Raw genomic sequence first — 24,168 nt, forward strand, 5'->3', positions numbered from 1 at the left:
AAAATAAAACCTCTCAGGGCAGAGTCCAAGATATTAGAGGCTGAAACTTTCTATGAATGTTTTGCAGAGGAACAAGCATACATACATGGAGAAAATCAATCCTCCTGGGCCAGGCTCCACTACTATCCCCTGCATGTGTTTTGGAGCATCATGGCAGTCCCAGCTCAGGGCATTCATCACTCCATTGATTTTGTTATGCAGTTGGTGGCTTCTGTACTCCCCTTTTAGGATCATCTCTGTCAATACCCTATGAATAGTTGACTCCTGTTTAGCTCTACTCTTAAGTCTACCTGCCTTTTGTCAGAGGAGTGGACCTCCTTTTCGGTCTCCTTATGCTGAAGTAACTCCTCCACCTGTGACAGAAGGTTCTGTCTTCCCACCGGTCCCAGGAGTTAGGTGCATTCTGTGCCTACTTCCCAAACCCTGCCAGATTAGGAAGTGATTTTGAATTGGGCCTGGCTCTCGGTCTTGGCAGTGGAGACAACTTGTGTCAGAAATTGGACCACATGTAAACAAACATAAGTATCAGAGGGGTAGCCGTGTTAGTCTGGATCTGTAAAAGCAGCAAAGAACCCTGTGGCACGTTATAGACTAACAGACGTTTTGGAGCATGAGCTTTTGTGGGTAAATACCCACTTCGTCACATGCATGTAGTGGAAATTTCCAGGGGCAGGTATATATATGCAGGCAAGTTAGAGATAATGAGGTAGTTCAATCAGGGAGGATGAGGCCCTGTTCTAGCAGTTGAGGTGTAAAAACCAAGGGAGGAGAAACTGGTTTTGTAATTGGCAAGCCATTCACAGTCTTGGTTTAATCCTGAGCTGATGGTGTCAAATTTGCAGATGAATTGAAGATCAGCAGTTTCTCTTTGAAGCCTGGTCCTGAAGTTTTTTTTTTTGCTGCAGGATGGCCACCTTAAGGTCTGCTATAGTGTGGCCAGGGAGGTTGAAGCGTTCTCCTACAGGTTTTTGTATATTGCCATTCCTAATATCTGATAACCTGTAGGAGAACACTTCAACCTCCCTGGCCACACTATAGCAGACCTTAAGGTGGCCATCCTGCAGCAAAAAAATTTCAGGACCAGGCTTCAAAGAGAAACTGCTGAGCTTCAGTTCATCTGCAAATTTGACACCATCAGCTCAGGATTAAACAAAGACTGTGAATGGCTTGCCAATTACAAAACCAGTTTCTCCTCCCTTGGTTTTTACACCTCAACTGCTAGAACAGGGCCTCATCCTCCCTGATTGAACTACCTCATTATCTCTAGCTTGCCTGCATATATATACCTGCCCCTGGAAATTTCCACTACATGCATGTGACGAAGTGGGTATTCACCCACGAAAGCTCATGCTCCAAAACGTCTGTTAGTCTACAACGTGCCACAGGATTCTTTGCTGCAAACATAAGTATCACCGTGACATTTAACAAATAAAAAGTTGAGGGCTCAGGAGCACCAGCTGCCATGCCCACACTGAATTACCTTGTTGTGGTCTGCTGTGGAAGATCAGCCTTCTCTGGTACAGAGATGGATATCTGCATAGAGAAGCTTGAGTATCCTCTTCTTTCAGTTTTAAATTATTACTAAGATCAAAAGGTCCAAATCCCACTTCTCTCAGTAAACTGTGTGAGAGTCAGTCCTGTCTAGCGGTTGGAGCAGGGAGACATGGCTGGAGACGTCGATGCTATTTACAACTCTGCCACTACATGCCCTCTACCACCAAGAATGACTTTAAAGCATCAAACTGCATTAAGCAAAGGCACCAATAAAGAGATGTCTTCTGCAGCAGCCATAGAAAAGGCTTACAACAGTTTGGTCACAATGTTCTTCAGAATGACCAGGCCACTAGCCCCTGGTGTCATGTCAGAGAGAAGGAAGAATGTGAACTCACTGCATTTGAGCCACAGCTGTCTCTTTCTTAGCAGTGGGCCCTGGTTTAGGCTTCACTGCTGAAGAATGTGAGAGAGAGTCAGTGGGATTATCCAAAGAACAGTGCTTCCATTTTCATCTCACTCCCTCCAACCGCAGTGCTCAGTGAACAGAGATGAGGTTCTATGCAAACAGGGTTGGGAGCACCTCATCCTCTAGAGAGAGCCAGTATAACATGCATGATTCATAACCCAAAGCCAAGCAGAGTGATTAAGAAAAGCTAAATTTATATTAAATTATCAACTCCTAAAATACTGAACATAGTGGTTAAATAACTCCAGAAAGTCCAATCTCTCCAGTGAGTAACATTAAAATCATTACACAAGAATGCAGAGGAATCACTGCCATTAGCTCAGGACAGACAGGAGACAGAAGTTTGCTTTTTACATACTAAATCAGTGCTCAAGAGATCATCCCCCAGTTCTGACCTTTCTACATTCTGTATAGTCCTCATGCAATTAAGGACTTTTCCTTCCCAGAATGGGAAAATGCAATGCACCCCCTAGGCAGCATCTCAAAGGCTGTTTGCTCACATTGGGGAATCTTATGTCTGCTCCACCAGCCACATCAGTAGTGGAACTAGGGCTGCTGGAGATTTCACTGCTCCATCTCCCCAATGTAGCAGACATATGACCTCTGGTGGGGTTGGAGAGGAAGGGACTGGGAAAGTTTAGAGAGTAGCTGTGTGAATGATCTTGGGGCTGGAATGTACAGGTTTCCTTCCTAGGAGTAGGAATGTGCATAGTTTCAGGCAGAGTTTGAACACTAGTAGCTGTTGGAAAGACTGATTGAGCTTTTCCTTCTATTCTGCATTCTTAACTCAAGCAGCTATAATCTCTACAGGTCCACTGAGTCCCCACTGAGAGGAATGGGTGGATGTTTAATGTGCAGTGCAGAGTGATGCATTGACATAGCTCATCAGGAGAGAGCAGAGGTAGGGTTGTTCTCCCAGGATGTTAGAGCCTTTTCCCACACCGGCTAGTTTTCCCCCCGCTACTTCTACTGCCCTCCCTAACCCCTACACACAGGCTCCCTCTCAACTGTGGTCTTCCTCCTACACTGGAGCCCTTGCTTTTTCGCCCGTGTGATGAAGCCTGGCTAGCCCAAGTCCATGTTAGTGAGATGGCAAAGCTCTGGCTCCTGCTGCTCTTTCTCGTCACTGAATCCACATCTTGGAGCCTCTGTCCTAAAGCGCATCTGCAGCTAGTACCACACAAAGCAATGGTGGCATCTGGACCAACAACTCCTAGCCTAGAGCCAATCAAATAAATTAAAATAGAATTTTAAAATATTAATTCTAGGAGCAGGAAGGAGTCCCACATTAACATGAAAATTCTCAAGCCCCAGCCCTCACTTCCCACATGAGCACACACCAGCCAGGCCTAATGGTGCAAGTTATAGATGGAGTTTCAGGCCTGGCTTGCAAATTTGAGATGAACCTTCCCTGTCCTAACTGCAGCAGTATCTCTGGGTGTAAGCAGTATTGCAAGCCTGCTGGTAACTGCCACTTGCTCTGGGCAGTACCAGGGTTTCTGGGATTTGAGCTAAGGCTAAACAGAAGCAGAAGGGACTCTCCTCTGTTCACTAGATTAAAAAAAATATTGCCTGGGTATCCCATCCAAATCACCACTCCATGCAGCATCCCTAGCGCCAGCTGGGTCCTCTCTACACCATGGATGGGAATGCACATGGCCTTTCCACAGCAGAAGGCAAGGCTGGGATTGTCATAAGAGATCCCTCCTTGGGACAGTTTTGTTTCCAAACACCTGGCTTGGGATCTCATTTTTTACCTTAGATAAAATTCCTATGAATGAAATTTGGGGACTAAACCCTTTTTTGGAAGGGGGAGAAGTTTTCTCCTTTAGATGTGGCAAGTCAAGAGATTATTAAATGACCTTTGTGCCCGGAGAGCGCTAGAGCTTCAAATGCTGCCAGGGATGTCTCTCTTGAAGCTCAAATAATTAGATGTGTGGGTTTTCCACACCCCACTTTCCCTGCTCTCTCCTTCCCTCCTAAAAAATGAGGATTTGCAGAGACTAGTTCATATGTGGTTTGTCTGTGGGTTCCCATGAGCCCTATTGCATGTGGATGTCTGTTGCCTATGTCATGCCTGGGACACCAGTCAGCACCCAGGCCCAAACACACCTGAAAGCTACCAGGGCCCAGCAAGAAAATAATCATGAACTGTGTAGGGGAGCCAGATATAAGGGAAAGGCCTCATAGACTGCAGAGCCAGAACAGAATTGTATCCTCATACAGCTGAGGGGAAGAACAGACTGCTGCAAGAATTATTTGCCAGTAAAAAATGGAGCTTAAAGCACAGCTCTAGTTCATAGGTTCTGAAACTGGGGGTCGGGACCCCTCAGGGGGTCGCGAGGTTATTACATGGGGGGTTGCGAGCTGTCAGCCTCCACCCCAAACCCCACTTTGCCTCCAGCATTTATAACAGTGTTAAATATATAAAAAGTGTTTTTAATTTCTAGGGGGGGGTCACACTCAGAGGTTTGCTATGTGAAAGGGGTCTCTAGTAAAGTTTGAGAGCCACTTCTCTAGTTGATAAGTGACTATTCAAAAATGGCCCCTAGAGCTCCATGGTTATTTTCTCTGATTCCATGTCAAATGGGCTCAGTTTACTAATAGAATGGTTTCCCCAATCATCCCATTTCACACATCACTAGTAATAAAAGATTCTACCGACCACAACAGACCCTCAGTGACATCTAGTCAGACCCATGGCCTTCCATGGGTTTGCACAAATGTAACTGGCTGACTTTCTGATTGGAACTTTATGAACAGTTTTGTTGATGATGTAAAAGAAGGAACAGACTCCAGACTTTCTCTCTTCCTCTCAGTAGGCCTGTGGAGCTAAGAGCAGTAAAAATATACTCTGTCCCCTGATCTGGCAGCTCTAACTCCAATATACACTGAAAGCAGTTAGGAGAGTCCTATCTGCCTTCCGTTACTTTTTGAAGTGGGTGATAGCAACAAAGTGATTAGGAGCAGTGTCCGTTGCCAGCAACAGACACAATGCTCCAGCACCAGGCTTCATCACTCTTGTAGAGATGTGCCAGAATGTGGGGAAAGTGGCAGTGACATTCTAATGACATCAATCACAAGAAACATAGCAGCTGCGGTTGCTCTCTTTATCCCCTTAGAAGTGACCTGCTGCTACATTGTCCCCTCTTTCAGCCCTCCACCAATTCCCTAATGTAGAGAGAGCAGAGCTGGCCTCTGAATGAATCAGAGGCAAGAGGTGCTGAGCCTGATAAGAAGCTGGCAGTGCAGAAGCTCTGCTCTCCCAGAGGCATGAATTGTGAGCTTGACAGTGCAGGACTTGCAGATTGCCAGAGGGGACATAATCTGAATTAGACTCAGCCCAGAGGAGTCACTGCAGAAGTTATCATGGCAGCTTCCCGGAAAAGGGAACATATAAATAAACCACAAAACAGTGAGAATGAGCCAAAAGGGTCTCTGGGGTCCATTTCCCCCTGCCGTGACGGAACAGTCTGGGCCTGGCTCCTTGCTGAAAGGCAGCTAGTCTCTGGGCTCCTTGCAACACGAAGGCTAGTCTCTGGGCTTCTCCCAGCATGGCAGAATGAGTCCCATCTCATTCATATGGAACAGGGGCTGGGGAGGAGCTGGGCATCTCCAAGGTAGTGCATGCTTTAGACCTCACTCTTCGTGGAGGGCTTGCATTGGTGTTTCCAGCCTGTGTCTAGGAGTGACCCACGTCGTTCCGGGGTGGCTGCTGCCGTGTTGACACTGCTGCATTCAGACTGCTCCTCTTGCAGCAGCTGCTCAGTTTCGGTGTCATCCAGTGAGCCAGAGCTGGCCTGGATAGAGACAGTGTCAGTCTTCATGCAGACATGGTCCCGAAGTATCCCTCCCCGGGAGCTCCGTATCTGCTTGAGGTCATCCCACTCAGACTCATCACCGGACAAGAGGCATATCCCTTCCACAATCTTGATCTTTTCCTTGGTGTAGCAATGATCATGACCAGCCTAGCAGGGAGACAACAGAATGCAAATACCCGCAGAGCATCAGTCACTTCTAGCCTAAGAACAAAGCAGCGGCTGGAATGAGGACAGGCAAAGAAGCAAGCAAAGGGATGGCCCTCAATGAAAAGAGTAACTGGTTGCTGCCATCAGGACAGGAGAGTCCATTCTAGGCTCCCCCCTCACAATGCTCAGCCTAGCACACCAGCCCTCCTCAAAGGAATACCCATTCCAATCTCCAGGCTCCTTCAATCCATGAGGGGGTTGGGGGGAGTGGAGAGGGAAGATGGCTCTTCTGCTTCACTTGGACAAATGGAGCCAACGCTATTTGGGGGCAGGAATAATACTAGAGCCAGAGCCTGAATAGGAAGGAGAAATCTGGGAAGCAGGAATAGCCAAGAGAGACTCAAGGGCAGTAGGCAGGAAATCAGGTAGGAGTTTTCAATGGGATAAGGCTGCTAAAAAGGTTAATCAGTTTGGGAGATGCATATGCAGTGGCTTTATATCCCAGAGCAGGGAGAAGCAAGTTGACATCTACACACATCTTGAGACAGCTCACCTGGGCTACTGTGTTGGGTTTGAGCACCTCATTGCAACAAAAATAATGGAGGAAGTATAGAGAAGAACAACAGAAATGATCAGAGGGCTGGAGGGACAAAGTTATGAGCAGAGAATGAATTCTGTCTAGCTTGGCTCAGTGATGACTAAAGAGGCATGGGTGTAGGCATCTGATAGGTGTTTGTGAACAACCTCCCTGAGGAGAGAAGAATTGTGTGTGTGACACGTGGGTATATCTAAGCAATGGGACTAAGAAAAAAAATGGGAAAGATTTAGAGTGAATCTCAGGGAAATCATTCTGACAGTGGGGTACTGGAGGCTGTGAAATACAGAGGAAAGGTTGGGGGATCTATTTCTTGGGGCATTTAAAACAATATCACTAAAAATTGTCCTATATGGAAGAATCCTATTCTGGCCCCTGGGAAAGGGTGTCAGTGGTATAACCGGCCTTATCCGTCTCTAGGATCTTCAAGAATCATAACAAATGCCCCCAGGTAAATTATTTTCTTTAAGTGGCATAAACTGCAAACCCTTAGCCACACAACCAAAGGACCTGTGCTAGAAAATTCCCTCTCCATCCTCAGCCAAGGGAGGTAGTTGAGCTAGTTCAAAGGCACAAAGGCAGACACATGGGAAGCCAGCCGAGCAGCAATTAGTACATGACAGTGTTAGAGCCTTTCAGTGCTGCAGGAGTGAGGAAGGTGGGGGTCACTCACACATACACATACCCACATACAAACAGTGCAGTGATACCTGACATGAGGATGTGAGCAGAAATCAGAAGGAGAAAGATGAGAAGCTATCAGGGGGATGAGAAAGTTGCTGAGGAAACAAAGAGGAGAAACTAAGTGCTACATGATAAAAAAGATACAGCCCTATATGGGGCCCATACCAATGCCCTGGTCATCAGCATTTTCAGTTCTTCTCTCCACCCTACCCCTCCACACGGTGCATAGACAAGAGCTGCGTCCTTTCTAGCCAGAGTCTTCCTGGTTCTCTGACTGCCCAGAGCAGCGTTAGGATGAGTGGGGAAGGACAGGACTCAGCCAAGGAACATGAGTCCAAAGGTAGAATTTTCCCTTTAAACTCAATAGCCTGGCGGCCAGCAACACTGTAAAAGGGACACAGGAGACTACAGGAATGGAGGGGAAAGTTGGAGCCTAAGGCAGGTATGTGCAACTGAGACACAATGAGGGACTGAGAGATGCTGCTAGTTAAGCCCTGTGAGTCTTGCTTAGTAGCTTACTGCAGCTGCCCTCTCCCATCCCAGGGATCTTTTTGGGACAAATGGTGGAGAGCTCTGGGGATGGGGATGTTTTTGGGGTTCAGGTACCTGTCAAGAACCAAGCACAATTCTCTCTCACTATTTACATAGATTTGTAATGTTAGGACAGTTTGAAGTTGGTCCCTGAGGCCTCTACTAGCAGCTCTTACCTCCTTCTTATAGCACAGCTGGTTGTACAAGGTCGACTTGGGAATAGTTTCAATCTTCACCTCCTGGGTAGATGTCCGGTATGACGGGTTACTGTAAGTCAGGTTCCCCAAGCCAGAGTCTGTGAACTTAGACTTCCTGTGTCTGTAGAAGGAGAAACCAGGAGGAGGAGGAGGAAGAACAAATAACAGAAATATCCAAAACACATGACCTGGTAGTAATGGGAGACTAACTACCCAGATATCTGTTGGCAAGGTAACACAAAATGCCAGTAAATTCTTGGAATATGTTGGGGAGAACTTGTTTCAGAAGGTGGAGGCAGTAACTAGGGACACAGCTAGTTTAGACTTGATTCTAACTAACAGGAAGGAATTGGTTGCTAATCTGAAGGTGCAAGGCAACTTGGGTGAAAGTGACCATGAACCATGGGCTTCATGATTATAAGGAAATGAAGAAGTGAAAGCAGCAGATTAAGGATTATGGACTTCAAAAATCACACTTTAACCAACTCAGAATTGGTAGATAAGGCCCCATGGGAAGAAATTCTAAGAGAAAAAAAGAGTTCAGGGAAGCTGGTAGTTTCTCAAAGAGACAATATTAAAGGAGCAACAGCAAACTATCTCGATGGTAAAGAAAGATAGATAGAAAGACTAGTAAGAGGATAGTATGGCTCCATCAGGGGCCTTTAATGACCTGAAAATCAAAAAGGAAACCTACAAAAAGTGGAAACATGGACAAATTGCCAGGGAGGAGTACAAAAGAATAGCACAAGCATGCAAGGACAAAGTCAGAAAGGCTAAGACACAAAATGAGTTACACCTAGCAAGGGACATAAAAGGCAATAAGAAGAAGAGGTTCCATCAATACACTAAGAGCAAGAGAAAGACAAATGAAAGTGTAGGTCCTCTACTTAGTGATGAAGGAGACCTAACAGAGAACTCCAGAAAGCTGAGGTATTTAATGCTTACTTTGCTTCAGTCTTCACTAAAAAGGTTTATTGTGACCAGATGCTTAATAGAATTAATTTAACAACAAAGGGGACAGAACACAAGTCAAAATAGACAAAGAACAGATTAGAGAATATTTAGACAAGTGAGATGTATTCAAGTTGGCTAGGCCTGATGACATTCACCCTAGTGTCCTTAAGTAACTAGTTGAAGCAATCTCGAAACTGTTACCAATTATCTTTGAGAACTGATGGAGAACAGGTGAGGTCCCTTTTGACTGGAAAAGGGGAAACATAGCAACTATATTTAAAAAGGAGAAACACAGAGCACCTAGAGAATTATAGAGCAGTCAGCCCAACTTGGATTAGGAGAGAACAGGGTTACAAGGAATAGTTTAAATGGATTTGTCAAGAACAAATCATGCTAAACCAAACTAACTTCCTTTTTGACAGGGTTACTGGTCTAGTGAATAGAGAGGAAGCAATACTCATGATATATCTTGATTTTCATAAGGCTTTTGACACAGTCCCACTTTATATTCCTATCAGCAAAATAAGGAAATGTGATTAAATTACTATAAAGTGTACAACTTGTTGAAAGACCATACTCAAATCGTAGTTATCAATGGGTCACTATCAAAGTAGAGGGACATATCTAATGGGGTCCCACATGGGTAGTATCATTCTGGGTCTGGTACGATTCAATATTTTAATTAAACAACTCTCTTAATGGAGTGGAGAGTATGCTTATAAAATTTGAGGATGACAACAAGCTGTGACAGATTGCAAGTACTTTGCAGGGCAAGTTTAAAATTCTAAATGGCTGACAAATTGAACTGAAATCAACAAGATGAAATTCAATAAATACCAGTATAAAGTACTACGTTTAGGAAGGAAAAATTAAATGCACAACAACAAAATGGGGACAGTCCTGCTGAAAAGGACTGGGGCGGTTATAGTGAATCACTAATTGAATGAGAGCCAATAATGTGATACACTGTGAAAAATGCTAATATTTTTCTGGAGTATACTTACAGGAATGTCATGTGTAAGACACGGGGTGAATTATTCTGCTCTACTTGGTACTGGTGAGGCCTCATCTGGAGTTCTGTGTCCAGTTTTGAGTACCACATGTGGATAGATTGGAGAGAGTGTCCACAGGATAGCAGCAAAAATGATAAATGGTTTACAAAACCTGACCAGTGACAAAAGGTTTAAAAAAAACTGGGTATGTTTAGTCTTGAGAAAAGAAGACATAGGGGCACCTGATAACAGTCTTTAAATATGTTAGGGGCTATTATAAAGAGGACTATGACTGATTATATGGAAATATGAATGATTATAAGGAAATGAAGAAGTGAAAGCAGCAGATTAAGGATTATGGACTTCATGGATTATGTTCTCCATGACTACCGAGGGTAGGTGAAGAAATAACAGGCTTAATCTGCAGCAAGGGAGACTTTAGCTAGATGTGAGAAAAAATTTCTAACTATAAGAATATTTAAGCACTGGAATAAGTTCTCAAAGGAGGTTGCGGAATCCCCATGAGTTTGTCTAACTCTGTTCTTAAAAACTACCTGTCACAGACAGTCTAGATTTACTTGGTCCTGTCTTAGTGCAGACGACTGGACTACATGACCTCTTGAGGTCCCTTCCAGCCCTACATTTCTATAATTCTGTCAGTAGAGAGATAGGGTCCTATTGTCAAAAGGTCCATTTCTACAGACAAGGCCCCAACCCAGTGACCAGAAAGTACCAATGATCTGTTTGTTCCCTCAGGCCAGAGGAGAGCCTGTTTCATCAGGTACAGGTGTTCCCTTAAGCTGCCTGTAAAGCCACCATGCACCAGTGCAATGCACTCAAGTTGTCTCTCGCTTAAACCAGTATAAGTCAGAGGTGACTCCACTACTAGGCAATTAAGTCATATTAGTGTAAAACCCATGAGAGCAGAATCAGGTCATGGACTTGACAGAGACAGAGACCGGTAGAGGGAAACAAGTGCCCCTTAGATGAGGGTCATGTTCTGGAAGAGCTTAAGAGACGAGCTGTCTGAAAGCATTGGAGATTTACTAGACCAGCATTCCTCAAACTAGACCCAAAGTGGGTCACAACCCTATTTTAATGGGGTCACCAGGCCTGGTGTTAGACTTGCTGAAGCCCGAGCCCCACCACCCTGGGCTGAAGCTGAAGCCCAAGGGCTGCAGCTCTGGGTGGTGGGGCTCAGGTTATAGGCTCTTTGCCTGGGCTTTGACTTTGCCCCCGTCATCCTCCTTCCCCCAGGGCAGTATGGCTCAGGCTTTGGCCCCCCATCCTAGGGCAGCAGTGCTCGAGTGGGCTCAGGCTTCGGTCCCCCATCCTGGGTTCATGTAGTAATTTTTGTTGTCAGAAGGAGGTCGCAGTACAATGAAATTTGAGAACCCCTGTACTAGACAAAGTCCAATGCCATGGTGATACAAATTCCATTGCACTCCTGCATATGATTTTCCAGACTCTCTATAACATAGAACCAAACAGGATTTTGAAGAGCAGGGAGCAGGAGGGCTGGGTACACGTGCAGGGAGTGGCTCTTTCCACACGCTCTTTATAGGGAGGAGGAGAACTTTAGGGCTGCCCAACAGCTCAGTCTGCTCCCTGAGGTCCATGTGGTGCAGGGGGCTTTGTAAATGAAATGAAATAGTTGTCATTACGGTTTCCAGATAATGAGATGCTTGTATCCCCAGTGATGAAGGACCTCTGCTGAAAGTCTCCTTCAACCGCAAGACTCAATTCACCAGCAACAGGGAAGAAAGGGACAGGATGGGAAGGGGGGGGAGGGGAGTCAGATACCTGTATATAATTAGAGCAGCAATAAACAGCAGAATGACCAAGACACTGAGGAGGCCTCCAATAATGTAGCTGACATGCAGCCCTTCTCCTGAAAAAGAACAGCAAGGGTGAGAGGAGGCCCTTTCTATGCCACTGGACTATGTTCTAAACTAGCGTAGCTGTGTGTGCACACACCTATGTACTGTGGTTTAGCAGCCCAACTCTAGGGTGGAGCTTGGCACAGCTTGAGCCCATTTTCTCCCCCTCAGGGAATCTGGAGAAGACCTCTGAAGTAGGGGTGATATTATTTCTCAAAGAAGGGCAAGTTAACCCCCTTCTGCTATGAGGTTACTCCCTGCTATGGGGTCAGTCTTCCTCACCAACCATACTTAAGGGGGAAAGCACCCTATGGGAACTAAGCTTGTTCCGCCTGAGTGATGAATTTGGGGGCTGGGGAACTCTGCTGTCCTTCAAACTAAAATCCTCTCCTCTGGCCACCTGGGGAAGAGCCTGCTTGGGACTGAAAGAGCGCATGACTGATTTTGTCTTGCTCAGAATGAGATTGAAGAAGGTCACATTTGAGTCCTGAACACCTTGGAGTGAAAGGCCCTGGCATAACCTGGAAGAAATGTTCAGCTAGCAGAAGGTAAGGAAGAACAACTCACCTGTTGTTGCCAGTACTGCCTCATTCTTCCGGTTGCACAGGCCTTGGCCAACATCTTTGTCAGAGCAGCTGAAGGGCACAAAGACACACACAGTTATCATCTCATTGCACAGAGCAGCCAGTCATCTTCTGGGCATGGATGGAGCCATGTAGGATAGGGCAGGCTGCAGCTGGGAATGGAGGGTAAGCTGGGGGGTAGAAAAGGGGCACTATGACAAGAGCTTCCTTTGCCTACTCAAGTATACCCTCCTACCCAGATGCGAGAGGTTTCTCTGGACCTAACTCCGTAGATCCTAGAGTGTCCACATTCTTCTGTCTCACTACAAGTGAAGCTGGAATCTTTGGACAGCTTGTGCATGGGACATATTCAAGAAAAGGCATTAGCGCTGAGCAGTCACTCTTCCCCTTCCCTCTACATAATGCTAACCTCTCAGGAAAGGATCAAAAGAAAAGCCAGCTCTGCAGAGAAAAAAATGTCTGCAAGGATTTTTATTCCCAGCAAAAAGAAAGTGGTATGTCTTTGCTTGGAGTTAATAACCCAATGCGATGGAAGAGCTCTCCCTGCTGGGCGGGGAGAAAAGTAGGCCAAGGGAGAATGGCAGAAAATACTTTCTATGCATTGAATCATAAAAGACAGACCTTCAGACACGCTGTTTGGTCCTATCCTAGCCATCCCTTCAGGGTCAAGGCAGGACTGCTCCCAGGGCTCTGCCCAGTCTAGTTTAAAATGATCAAAGCAATGGAGCTCCCACCCCATCCCATGGGAACCATTCTCCAAGTTAAGAGTTCAGCAGTCATACATGTGAAGCACAGGGTACCATTGGCAGAGTCAAGAGGATTCCTGCACCTTGCACAGTCAATCAGGCTAGCAAGCACATTTGAATGAAGTGGGTAGCAAGGCCTATGCAGCCCATGCCAGCTCCAGAGATACAAAAATGTGGATCCACATCCGAAAGAATCAAGTTGTATCCGACCCACAATCTGCATTCTGTCTTGTATCTGCAGCCGCACCAGAAGCACGCTATCTCACAATGCCTCTAAGGAGGAACGTCTGTGTGTGAGTGTACTGTATACAGGATCTCAAAAGCAGGGAAGCAGCTGTCTGCAACTCATAGCCTATGAGGCTGCTTCCTCACCTTCTAGATCCTGTATTCCTCCCCCCTTCCTGCCCCCATACAAGGGGAGGAGATATGAGTTGCAGACAGATGCTTCCTGATCTAAGGCTTCCTGACTTACTTTGCAGAAGCAGCTGCCTCCCCCTCCAACTGACCTGATACGGCAATACTGAAGTCAGGAGTTTCCTAAATTGCTTGGCTGCTTAAACTGTGTCAATAGGAGCCTGGGGGGTTTTGCTGGCTTTCTTGATGTATCACCTCTCCTTTCTCTGTATGAAGCAGGGAGATAGAATATAGGATCTAGAAGGCAGGGAAGCAGCAGCCTCACAGGCTATGAGCTGCAGACAGCTGCTTCCTCACCTTTGAGATCCTATATTTAGAGCCTTGCGTGAATACAACATTTTAATCTGAATCCAATCTGCAAAAGTGGTCCTCGGATATCCACAGATTTGCAGGGGTCTAGTGCGAGCCTCTGCCTTCACAGACAGGGTCTTCTGTGGCTATTTAGAGGGTGTCTTGAGGTTGTATGGTCTCACTCCATCTTGGGGAGGTGTGATAGGAAGGTGAAGGGGACATGCGCATCCTGCATTTAACTCTCAAGTCCAGATTGCAAGCTGCAAAGTCACTCACTTTACTTCCGTTACTTCCAGGGATGTGTGGGGTTTGGTCGTTGAGGAGCCTGATCTGCCAGGTGAGGTCTGGCTCCTCTCGCTCACACTGGTTGTTTCAGGAATAGGGGGCACCATGCCAGGAACTAAACAATAGAGACAGAAAAATAAATAAGAGCCCAGTTTTGTGAGAGAGATGGAGAAATTTGCTAGACCACAGATCACTTCCTAAATAGTGAGACCAAGAATTTGTGTACAGAGCTCAGACACCCCATGCCCATTCTTTCTAGCAGGAAGCAATGTAAGAAAGATATTTGAAGCTCACAGCTGCTTGCCTTACAGTATAGAACGTTGTAGGGACTTTTGTAGGTTGTGGAGACCTCCCAGATACTCTGCTTCTCAACAGGAGATTCTATAGGCCAGGGTGAGAGCGCTGGCAGTGGTTCATATATGGATGCTATTACCCCAGAGAACCTCTCTGAACTCACCAATGGAGCAGAGTCGTCCGTCAGGTTCATCTGGACATGCACAAACAAAGTCAGAAACCCTGGCGAAGCAGAGATGGGTGCAGCCTCCATTATTCACTCCACAGGCATTTGTACCTGAAGGAGACAACCAAGACATTAAACCTGGAGCAGGTGATCAGGTGAGGCCTTGATGGAGTTCAGTACACAAGGGCAGCAGACTCACTTCCCTCTCAATCAAGACAGACTGCCCAGGAGGCCAAGGAATTTCTGTGCCACATGAACCAACCCCTCTACCCCACAGTGCTGAGAGAATGATGGAGAGAGAGTCAGGCACCAGCAGATTACAATAACCATGTCAAAAATGGGCTAGAATCTTCTAGGAATCAGCAGAGAGGAGCCCAACCAATGCAGTCAAACAGATAGATCTTAGGAATAGACTGTTACTACAGGGAATTCTTTCCCAGGTCTCTGACTGGAGGGTCTTGCTCACATGCTCAGGATCTAACTGATCGCCATATTTGGGGTTGGGAAGGAATGCCCAGGTCAGATTGGCAATCCTCTGCAACATGGGGCATGGGTCACTTGCTGGTCTGACCGAGAGCAGGGGTCTCAAACACACAGCCCGTGGGGCTCTTCTGTGCAGCCCGCCATGGTCCCCTCACCCCTCTGCCCATCTCCAGGCCAGGGGTGGGCAAACTACATCGGCCCGCGGGATTGCCCCCCGTGGCGCCGCGAGCCCCCTGCCGCTCCCTTAAGCAGCTGGCAGCACTGGATGAAGGGGGGGAGGCAGAGGGCTCCTACATTGCCTCACTTCAAGGTACCGCCCCCAGCAGCTCTCATTGGCCGGGAACAGGGAACCGTGGCCAATAGGAGCTTCATGGGAGGTACTTGGAGGAGCAGCAGCGGAGCCCTGTGCCCACCCCCGCTCCCTCAGGGGCCGTGGTTCTGGCTGCTTCCTGGAGCAGTGTGGTGTGGGGCCAGGAGCCTGCCCTGGCCCCGATGCGTGCCGCTGCCACCCCAGGGCTGCTCTAGGTAAGCAGCACCGGGCCAGAGCTCGCACCCTGCACCCCTCCTGCACCCAACTCCCTGCCCTGAGCCCCTCGCCGCATCCCACACCCCTCCTGCACCCCAACTCCCTGCCCTGAGCCCCTCGCCGCATCCCACACCCCTCCTGCACCCCAACTCCCTGCCCTGAGCCCCCGCCACACCCTGCACCCCTCCTCCATCCCTTGGTGACATGGAAGGGGCGGCATTGGGGTGGGGACTTCGGGGATGGGGGTGGAAATGGGCAGGGAAGGGGTGGGAAGAGCGAGGCAGGGGCAGGGCCTCAGGGAAGAGGCAGAGTGGGGGCAGGGCAAGGTGCAGTGACGGTGGGGGTGTCAGTGATGCGGACCTCGGACCAATGCACTAGATCTCATGTGGCCCTTGTGGTCATTTGAATTTGAGACACGTGACCTAGAGTAAATGGTGGATTCTCTGTTACTTGAAGTCTTTCAATCAAGATTTGAGGACTTCAATAACTCAGACAGAGGTTATGGGCATAGGGCAGGTGGGTGAGGTTCTGTGGACTGGGGTGTGCAGGAGGTCAGACTACATGATCGTGATGGTGGTCCATTCTGGCCTTAAAGTCTATGAGTCTGAACTCATTGTTTAATAATTTCTTCCAGGATATTTTCCAGGTATCAAAGTTAGGCTGACTGGTCTATGATTCCCCAAGTCCTCTGTTCCCTTTTTAAAGACAGATACTATATTTGCCTTCTCCTGTCCTCCGGGAACTCCCCCTCCCCTCCATGAGTTCTCAAATAATTGCTTACTGTTTCCAAATTGCTTCAGCTAGTTCCTTACAGACACTAGAATGAATTTCATAAGGTCCGGCCAACTTGAATATCTAAAATTTATCTAGATGTTCTTTAACCCGATCTCTCTCTATTTTGGCTTGTGTTCCTTCCCTCTTGTTATTAATATCAATTGTGTGATGCATCTGGTCATAATTAATTCTTTTAGTGAAGACCGAAGCAAAATAGGGATGAAACACCTCAGTCTTTTTCCAATTGTCTGATATTTGCTCTCCTTCCCTGCTAAATAGAGGTCTATACTTTCCTTCATCTTTCCCTTGCTCCTACCCTGTTTATAGAACCTTTTCTTATTGCCTGTTATGTCACTTGCCAGGTATAACTTTTTTTGTTCCTTAGCCTTTCTGGTTTAGTCCCTACATGCTTGTGTTATTGTTTTGTAATCATCCTTAGCAATTTGTCCATGTTTCCACTTTCTGTAGGTTTCTTTTTTGATTTTCAGGTCATTAAAGAACTCCTGATAGAGCCATTGGCCTTTTGTTATTCTTCTTATCTTTCCTTCACATCGAGATAGGCAATATCAATGGAGCAACAACAAACTCTTTGAGAAACTACCAGCTCTCCAAAACTCCTTTTTCTCTCAGAGTTTCTTCCCATTGAACCTTACCTACCAGTTCTCTGAGTTGGTTAAAGTATGATTTTTTTTTTTTAAGTCCATCGCCCTTATTCAGCTGCTCGCACTCCTTCCTTTCCTTAGACTCATGAAATCTACCACTTTATGATCACTTTCAGCCCAGTTGCTTTCCACCTTCAGATTTGCAACCAATTCCTCCATTAATAAGACTCAAGGCTAAACTGATAGTCCCCCTGGTTACTTCCTCCACGTTCAGAAACAAGAAGTTGTCCCCAACACGTTCCATGAAATTACTGGTCATTTTGTATTTCTTTTACAATAGATATCTGGGTAGTTCAAGTCTCCCATTACTACCAGGTCTTGTGTTTTAGTATTTCTGTTATTTGTTCTGGACGTGCTTCATCTCCTCCTGATGGTGGTCTGTAGTAGTCTCCTACCATGACACTGCTCCTGGTTTTTTTTCCCCCCTTATCTTCACCCAGAAACTTTCAATGGGCCTTCCTCTCACCTCCTTCTGGATCTCAGAAAAAGAATATGTATTCTAGATATACCGTGGAACTCCTCTTCCCCTTTTTCCCTGCCTGCCCTTCCTGAATGAGGAAAGACAGGCAGCTATAAGGAAGTTGTAACATAGGCTTCCTCAGCTGAAATCTCAGAGAAGCAGAGAATGTGCCCCAACATGACTGAGGGAAGAGTCACAGTTTGTAGGGCACACAGAGGGAAAGGGCTCTCTGGGTAGACTCTGCGCTCATTAAATATGCCAGGATACCTGCAGCCTGCTTGGTGCCAACCACCAGAGGCAGCAATTAGGATCACCCCATATACCTGTCTGCCTTTGTGGGGAGACCACAATTATATCCATTAGCCCCTCAACGTTGGCCAGGACAGTTTCCTTGTTTCGGCCTGAGTATTTGTCCACTCGCTGGATAGATTTAGTTTGCCAGTCAGTCCAGTAGATCCACCTGTCCTGCTGCTCAGAGGGAAAAATCAAAGACATTAGAGCACTTGGCCACGTATATAAAGGAACTACACAGAAGAGTATTCATGGGGCTTAGGGCTACAGACAAAGCCCCTTCCCAGCCTAACTTCCCTCTTCTCAATGTCAATCAGATGCTTCCCCCACCTCCTCGAGCCGTGTAGCGTAGGAATAGCCTTAGGTAAATCCCAAACCAGAGAGGCACACACCAGATCCCTCACTACCCCATATATACCCAAGCAGTCTGTACTATCCCCTAGGGAGCCTGGCTGTACAGCAGCCACTGCATTCACCACTACCCGCGGGCTCCTCTTTACCTGTGTCAGGGCAAAGGGGTGCAACACCTGGCTGACCAGCACCTGGCGTAGCTTCCCATTGAGATCAGCACTCTCGATACGGTCAAGATGTGCATCCACCCAGTAAATCCTGTACAGACAGGGAAAAGAGATGAGACCAAGCCCCACGGTTAGTTTTCACGCATACTCGCACTCCTCTCTTCTGAGTCACTCACTAGCCCAAGATGCCTCACATCAGGCAAAACACTTCAGAGGATCGAGCTAAAAAGGCTCAGGTGCACTACATATCTTACTCAGTTCTCCTGGGTATGACAGCATCACTCCCACTCTTGCACTGACCTTCTAGTATCATAGTCTAACGTCAGTCCATTGGGCCAGCCCAGGTCAGTGTTGATTAGAATTTTGCGTTCAGAGCCATCCAAGTTTGCCCGCTCAATTTTAGCAACGTGACCCCAGTCCGTCCAGAAGAGGTACCTGAACAGAGACAAGGCAGATGCAAGAGATGGGTAAGCCCCTGGGGAAATGGGGGAGGAGGCAGAGGGACAGGTTTGAGACTTTGCATTATTAAGTCCACTAAAAGCTTTACTTGTAGACTAAAACAGCTGAGTCTACATTTTTTACCAAAAGCTCCAGTTTTGTTCATTTATCGCACCCTATTTTTCCAGTCTTGGCCCCCATCACTCCCAGCTGGACCTAACTCTTTCCCAGTTGCTAACATCATCCCACTCCATGCACAGGCAGCCCAGTCTCTGGAAACCTGCCAGACTCAGACCACACATCCATCCTTTCTCACAGATCTCCCTCCCACTGAACTGGCCTTGTACAACCTAACCTCCCCCATCTTCCCCTCCACTTCGCTCTAGACCTACCCCTTCTTTGGAAAGGCAGCAATTGCTCGGGGTTCATCCAGGCTGTTATTAATAAGAACTTTTCTGCAGCTGCCATCCAGTCTGGCAACTTCAATGGTGTTGCGACCTGTATCCGTCCAGTATAGGTTCCTGGCAACCCAGTCCACTGCCAAGCCATCCGTCGTCTTCAGTCCATGACCAATGACCGTCTCCATGCTGCTGCCGTTCAGGTCTGCCCGCCTGGGGGAATCAGTGCCAAATAGGATAAGGCATAAGAGGGCTCCTCATGATACTTCAAGTCTCCCTGTGCCATTCTTCTCTATCAATGGGACCACCAGACCCTACTCCCAGTTACTATGAAGACTCCAACAATTAGTTCAGTAACACAAACTGCTCTGTGTGCTGTCAGCAAGTATCGTAAGAACATAAGAATATAAGCATGGCCCTACTGGATCAGACCAAAGGTCCATCTAGCCCAGTATCCTGTCTTCTTTATTTTAAACCTGCTGCCTATTAATTTCATTTGGTGACCCCTAGTTCTTGTGTTATGAGAAGTAGTAAACAACACTTCCTTATCTACTTTCTCTACACCAATCATGATTTCTCTGCACCATTACTACATTCCCAGGCCTTCAGGCAGGAACCACCTCCACCTACTGGGAAAGTCTAATCTATAAGAGCAGCCAACAATGCAAAAAAACTCAGCCTGAGCGGCTGGGTGCCCAGCAGCCACTTACCCCTGGGCACCTACCTGATGACATCAAGGAAGACATCTGTGTAGTAAATCTTGCCATCCACGCTGTCATAGTCCAGAGAGATGACATTGTTCAGCTCTGGGACAGGGACATGCACATCAGTGTGATCATTTGTGTCCAGTGAGATGCGTCGGATGGAGCCACGGCTGGAGAAGAGCAGATAGGTCTCTGGAGAGGGGTCACAGGTCTGCTCATCGGTCTTCAGCTGGATGCCAGTGGGGCAGGCACAGGAGAAGCCAGCAGGGTGGGGCAGGCAGAGGTGGGAGCAGCCACCATTCCTTGTGCTGCACTTGTTAAAGCCTTTGGGAAAACGGGAGAGGAAAAATCAGCCTGACTCCATGTTCCCAGAGACCTAAGCCTTCCATCTCTTTAGAGGGCATGAACACACAATTCACTGGCAGCTGATTTCATTCCAATCACACCCTTGCTAGGACTAGATTGTAGGTCACCACAAAAGGACATTTACCCAAAGATTCAACTGTGCTCTGCAGGGATCAGTGGATGTGGGGGGTCCAGTAGGGATAGCCCCCTGGCCTGTACCCCTTGATATCAGAATTTCCCAATGGAAGAAACAGCAAACAGCTGGTTTCCATTGGCCAGCTGAGGATCATGTGATTCCAGTTTAGCTCTGCTATTTGCAATAGCAGCAACAAGACCCTAGATGGGAAGAGTGCAGGAGTGGCATAATAAGCCACCCCTAGCCAGTCTGGCCCAGAAGTTTCCATTCTAAGTTAGACACATGCAGCAGGGGTGCTAGGGAGGCCCACATTAAACTAATGGGCTTCTTAGTGGGTTTGCATATTTAGTTTTAACATGGGAGTAGTCAGACTTTAATTAATAAATCTATATATATTTAGTGTAAGGGAGGAAAGTCCAGCAGAAGCAAGGGGGAACGCAAAAGGTATGGGACAAGGGCAGTGCCAGGGCTGGAGCAAACATGAGGGAGTGGGACTGGGATGCTGACCAAAAGCAGCACATCTTGAGGAGGGAATGGGGTTGCACAGTGTTAGGGAGGATGTTCCAGTCATGTGAGAAAAGGCCAAGAGCTGCCTGTAGGAGAAGGTAAGGAGACACATTCCAGTGAACCAAGCCAGCAAGTGAGGGAATGGTGAGAATGGGAAATGAACTGGAGAGAGGGGATGGTTGTGCAGGCCCCAGAAGGGTAGGGTAAGGAATTTTACACTGCCAAGGAGACAGTGGAGGAAGAGGATGTGATGAAAGCAACAGTTTAGCAGCAGTAGACTTAAGTATTTGCTGTGTCTGAGAATGGGCTAGACTGAGTGACAGCCTCAATGTAAGGAGAGCAGGGAAAGCAGGAATAAAAAATGACACCAAGACTGTGTACCTGGGTGGATGATGGAAACAGTCAATTACTGTGGGAGGGGGTTGGGTGAGGGACTAAGGTCGGAGAAGGAATTTTTTTTCGGCCCTGCATGATCTCCCACTGAAACACCAGAAGATCCCTCTCAATGACAGCTTCCAGAGGCCCCTCTAGTCATGAAGGCCTGATGATGCTCTCGGCTCCAAGGCAGCCAGGAAACTCACCAAGTGGTCGTGTCCTGTCAACAGCTTGAATGTCCATCAGGCCGGGCAGGTTTGCCCTCACCAGGATGACATTGGCACCGGTGTCCTTGTCAGCCCTGTGAATGCTGCGGGTTTGCCAGTCAGTCCAGTAGATGTATGAGTCCAGTAGGGTGAGACCATAGGGATGCTGCACTGGGGACAGCAGGGTGTGGCGGTTTGCACCATTTAGGTCTGCAGCCTCAATGCGCTAGAGAAGGGGCAAGAAGGAACGCCCTGCTCAGTCCTTTCCCTTAGATAATGTCCTGAGCAAAGACAAGCATGCATGAAGCTGGGACTGGAGTCCAAGCAAGCAACATGGCTCTGGTCCACCATCCCCAATGGCCCAAGCCCAAAGGAAGCCTCAGAGTGCTTCCACACAGTCCCTTTCTCTTCTGACACTTTACCCAGGGGCTTCAGAAATGGCCTCTAGGATACCAAGGCTCCAATGTTAATCCCATAGGAATCATTGAAGAGAAGACACCAACCTCTGTGTGCGCATCAGCCCACAGCAGCTGTAACCCGGCCTTATCCACTGCCAGCCCATTGGGCCAGCCCAGGTTGTTGCTGATCAGCACCAGGCGTCCTGAGCCATCCATGCCCGAGCGCTCCAGCTTGGCATTCTCACCCCAATCTGTCCAGTACATGTATCTAGGAAAAAGAGGAAAGCCTAGAACACATCAGAGAAACAGCAAAGAGGTTAATGCCTCCAGGCCTCCTCCCTCAAGACAGTCCCCTGCCAGCACTAACCCCATCTCGTGATACAATGCAATTGCTCTTGGGCTGTCCAAGTTCTGCCAGACCAAAACCTTCCTCATTGATCCATCCAGGTTGCCCACTTCAATCCGATTGGTTCCCGTGTCTGTCCAATATACCTTGCGGCCAATAGCATCCACTGCTAGCCCATCTGTGGTCAGCAGACCTGAGAAACCAGAATTGTACCAAGGTAACTTCTCATCCTTCAACAATCAATCAGATAACCCAGGGGATTACCCCTGCTCACCGCTCAAGTCTGGGAGCCCTCCCCCTACAATACCTACAGAACTTCCACCTCTGACTTCTCTAGAGCTGGAAACCCAAGGAATCTCCCTCCAGGCTAACACATGAAGACATAGTGCACTCTACAAAGCATCCCTCACCTGTGGTGATGATGTCCTCATACTGTGAGCCATCCAGGGCAGCCCTGCTGATTTTCCGCAGCGTACTATCTGACCAGTAAACCTTTCCTGGTAGGGAAATAGGAAAGATTAAAAATCAGCAAACTCCTTCAAATAGCCCCAGGCCTCCTTGAGATTATAGGCACCTGGATTACTCTGAAGAGCAGCAGGGTCATGCAATCAGTGGTCTGTCAGTGTCCAGCACCACAGGACACAGAGCCACAGTAATTCAGTTAAAGGGATAGAAAAGCCACAGCTCCTCCAGCTCCAGCCTCTCCCAGAGGGAGGTGCCATAGTGAATGGTGAGGAGCACTGCCTCTGGGGAGCTCCCAGCTGCTCTTGAAAGGGTCCCTGTACAGAACAATGCAGTTTATTATTTAAAATGTTACTGATTAATAGCATAATCAGACCCATGTCTGGTTTTCAGGAGGGTCCCAAAGGACAAGAGTCAGACATTCTAACCCACCACACAAAATGGGGTTCAACCCAGACATATGCCAGATACACAGGCCAGATCAATCCTCAAACTTAAAGTCAAACCAGTTACATTGCTCAGGGGTGTGAAAAATCTGCAGCCCTGAGCAACAGACAGAATTCTTCTGTTAACTGAGCTGCTGCGCCTCTCAGCAAGGTGGGTTACCTATGCCGATGGGAGAACCCCTTCCATCACTGTAGTGAGTGTCTACACTTGAAATGCTACAGCAGCGCAGTTGCAGCTGTGTTGCTGTAGCATTTCGAGCGTACACAAGCCCTTAGTGTAAACCAACAGCCACCAGCCCAGCTCTCTTTACATTAACAAGACTTAGATAGAGCAAATTATTTAAATTCAGACTATGTGAGCCTGTCTCAGTGGACCAAGCAGCTTATTCCAGCTAGTTGGGGTTTTAGCCCTGCACATCAGCCAGCTGGAGCCTGTCTTAGAATCACAACAGTGGTGAAGGAAGGGAATCTATGCAGCATGCATTGGAGAAACAGGAGCCTACATCTGTCCACCTTTATGACACTGAGTGAACCACTGGCAGTGCCTTCCCTCGGTGACAGACCGCCAATTGAGAGCTGCAGCCCTGTAATAACCAGTGTTGAATGTGGTTAGATATACAAGGCAGTTCAGACCTTCCTGGGGATCTACCCCAATGGCAATGGTGTTTTTCATAGTGACATTGACTGAGACAACGACGTCTGCAAAATACGGGATATCCAAGGAGACCATGCGGATGTCCGTCCTTCTGGCAAAGATCAGGAAGCTGGTCATCCCTGCAGAAAGTTGAGGATAGACCAAGAGTGTCAGTGAACGGCAGGGAGAAGGTCAAGCCAATTGCCCCTGGGGCACCGTCTGCTGAATCATATCCTTGAGCCACCCAAGAGACAGCTTCAGCCTTTAAGGAGAAGGGAAGGTCTTAGATCTGAAATACCACAAGCAGAAAGACTCTCCCACTCCAGTGAATAACACAGAACAGTTCTCTAGTTACTTTTGGAATGGGAAGAGGAAGCCCTCATAGAAGTGTTAATTGTGGGGGAATGGAAACCAGTTTTCCTATTGAGGAGAACAAGATGGGACCCATGCAGAGTTATTGCTTCAAAAGCCTGAAGCCAAGACTCTTCATGGTACTGAAAGGGAAGGTGGCTGCGAGG

The 24,168-nt window shown here is 47.5% G+C and overlaps 1 protein-coding gene across 6 annotated transcripts in view; it reads right to left on the reverse strand.

The window, feature by feature from the left end:
- Window positions 1-2,131: 2,131 nt before the first annotated feature.
- Window positions 2,132-24,168, reverse strand: part of LRP4 (LDL receptor related protein 4) — a 112,070-nt gene continuing 90,033 nt past the window's right edge. For 5 of the 6 annotated variants that reach the window (XM_050955222.1, XM_050955224.1, XM_050955225.1 and 2 more), the window contains 16 exons: window positions 23,650-23,790; window positions 22,519-22,605; window positions 22,130-22,301; window positions 21,868-22,030; window positions 21,365-21,590; window positions 19,816-20,119; window positions 19,086-19,304; window positions 18,556-18,690; window positions 18,238-18,346; window positions 17,770-17,914; window positions 14,539-14,652; window positions 14,073-14,196; window positions 12,329-12,396; window positions 11,685-11,772; window positions 7,915-8,056; window positions 2,132-5,928 (listed from right to left, as the gene is read on the reverse strand). In XM_050955222.1, the coding sequence (XP_050811179.1) occupies window positions 5,593-5,928; window positions 7,915-8,056; window positions 11,685-11,772; window positions 12,329-12,396; window positions 14,073-14,196; window positions 14,539-14,652; window positions 17,770-17,914; window positions 18,238-18,346; window positions 18,556-18,690; window positions 19,086-19,304; window positions 19,816-20,119; window positions 21,365-21,590; window positions 21,868-22,030; window positions 22,130-22,301; window positions 22,519-22,605; window positions 23,650-23,790 (2,573 nt within the window). In that variant the 3' untranslated portion in view covers window positions 2,132-5,592. Of the gene's footprint in view, window positions 5,929-7,233; window positions 7,303-7,914; window positions 8,057-11,684; window positions 11,773-12,328; window positions 12,397-14,072; window positions 14,197-14,538; window positions 14,653-17,769; window positions 17,915-18,237; window positions 18,347-18,555; window positions 18,691-19,085; window positions 19,305-19,815; window positions 20,120-21,364; window positions 21,591-21,867; window positions 22,031-22,129; window positions 22,302-22,518; window positions 22,606-23,649; window positions 23,791-24,168 lie in introns of all 6 variants that reach the window. The other variant, XM_050955226.1, reaches the window with a different exon arrangement.

Source organism: Gopherus flavomarginatus, chromosome 5 (genome assembly GCF_025201925.1).
Source record: "Gopherus flavomarginatus isolate rGopFla2 chromosome 5, rGopFla2.mat.asm, whole genome shotgun sequence".
Lineage (NCBI taxonomy): Eukaryota > Metazoa > Chordata > Testudines > Testudinidae > Gopherus > Gopherus flavomarginatus.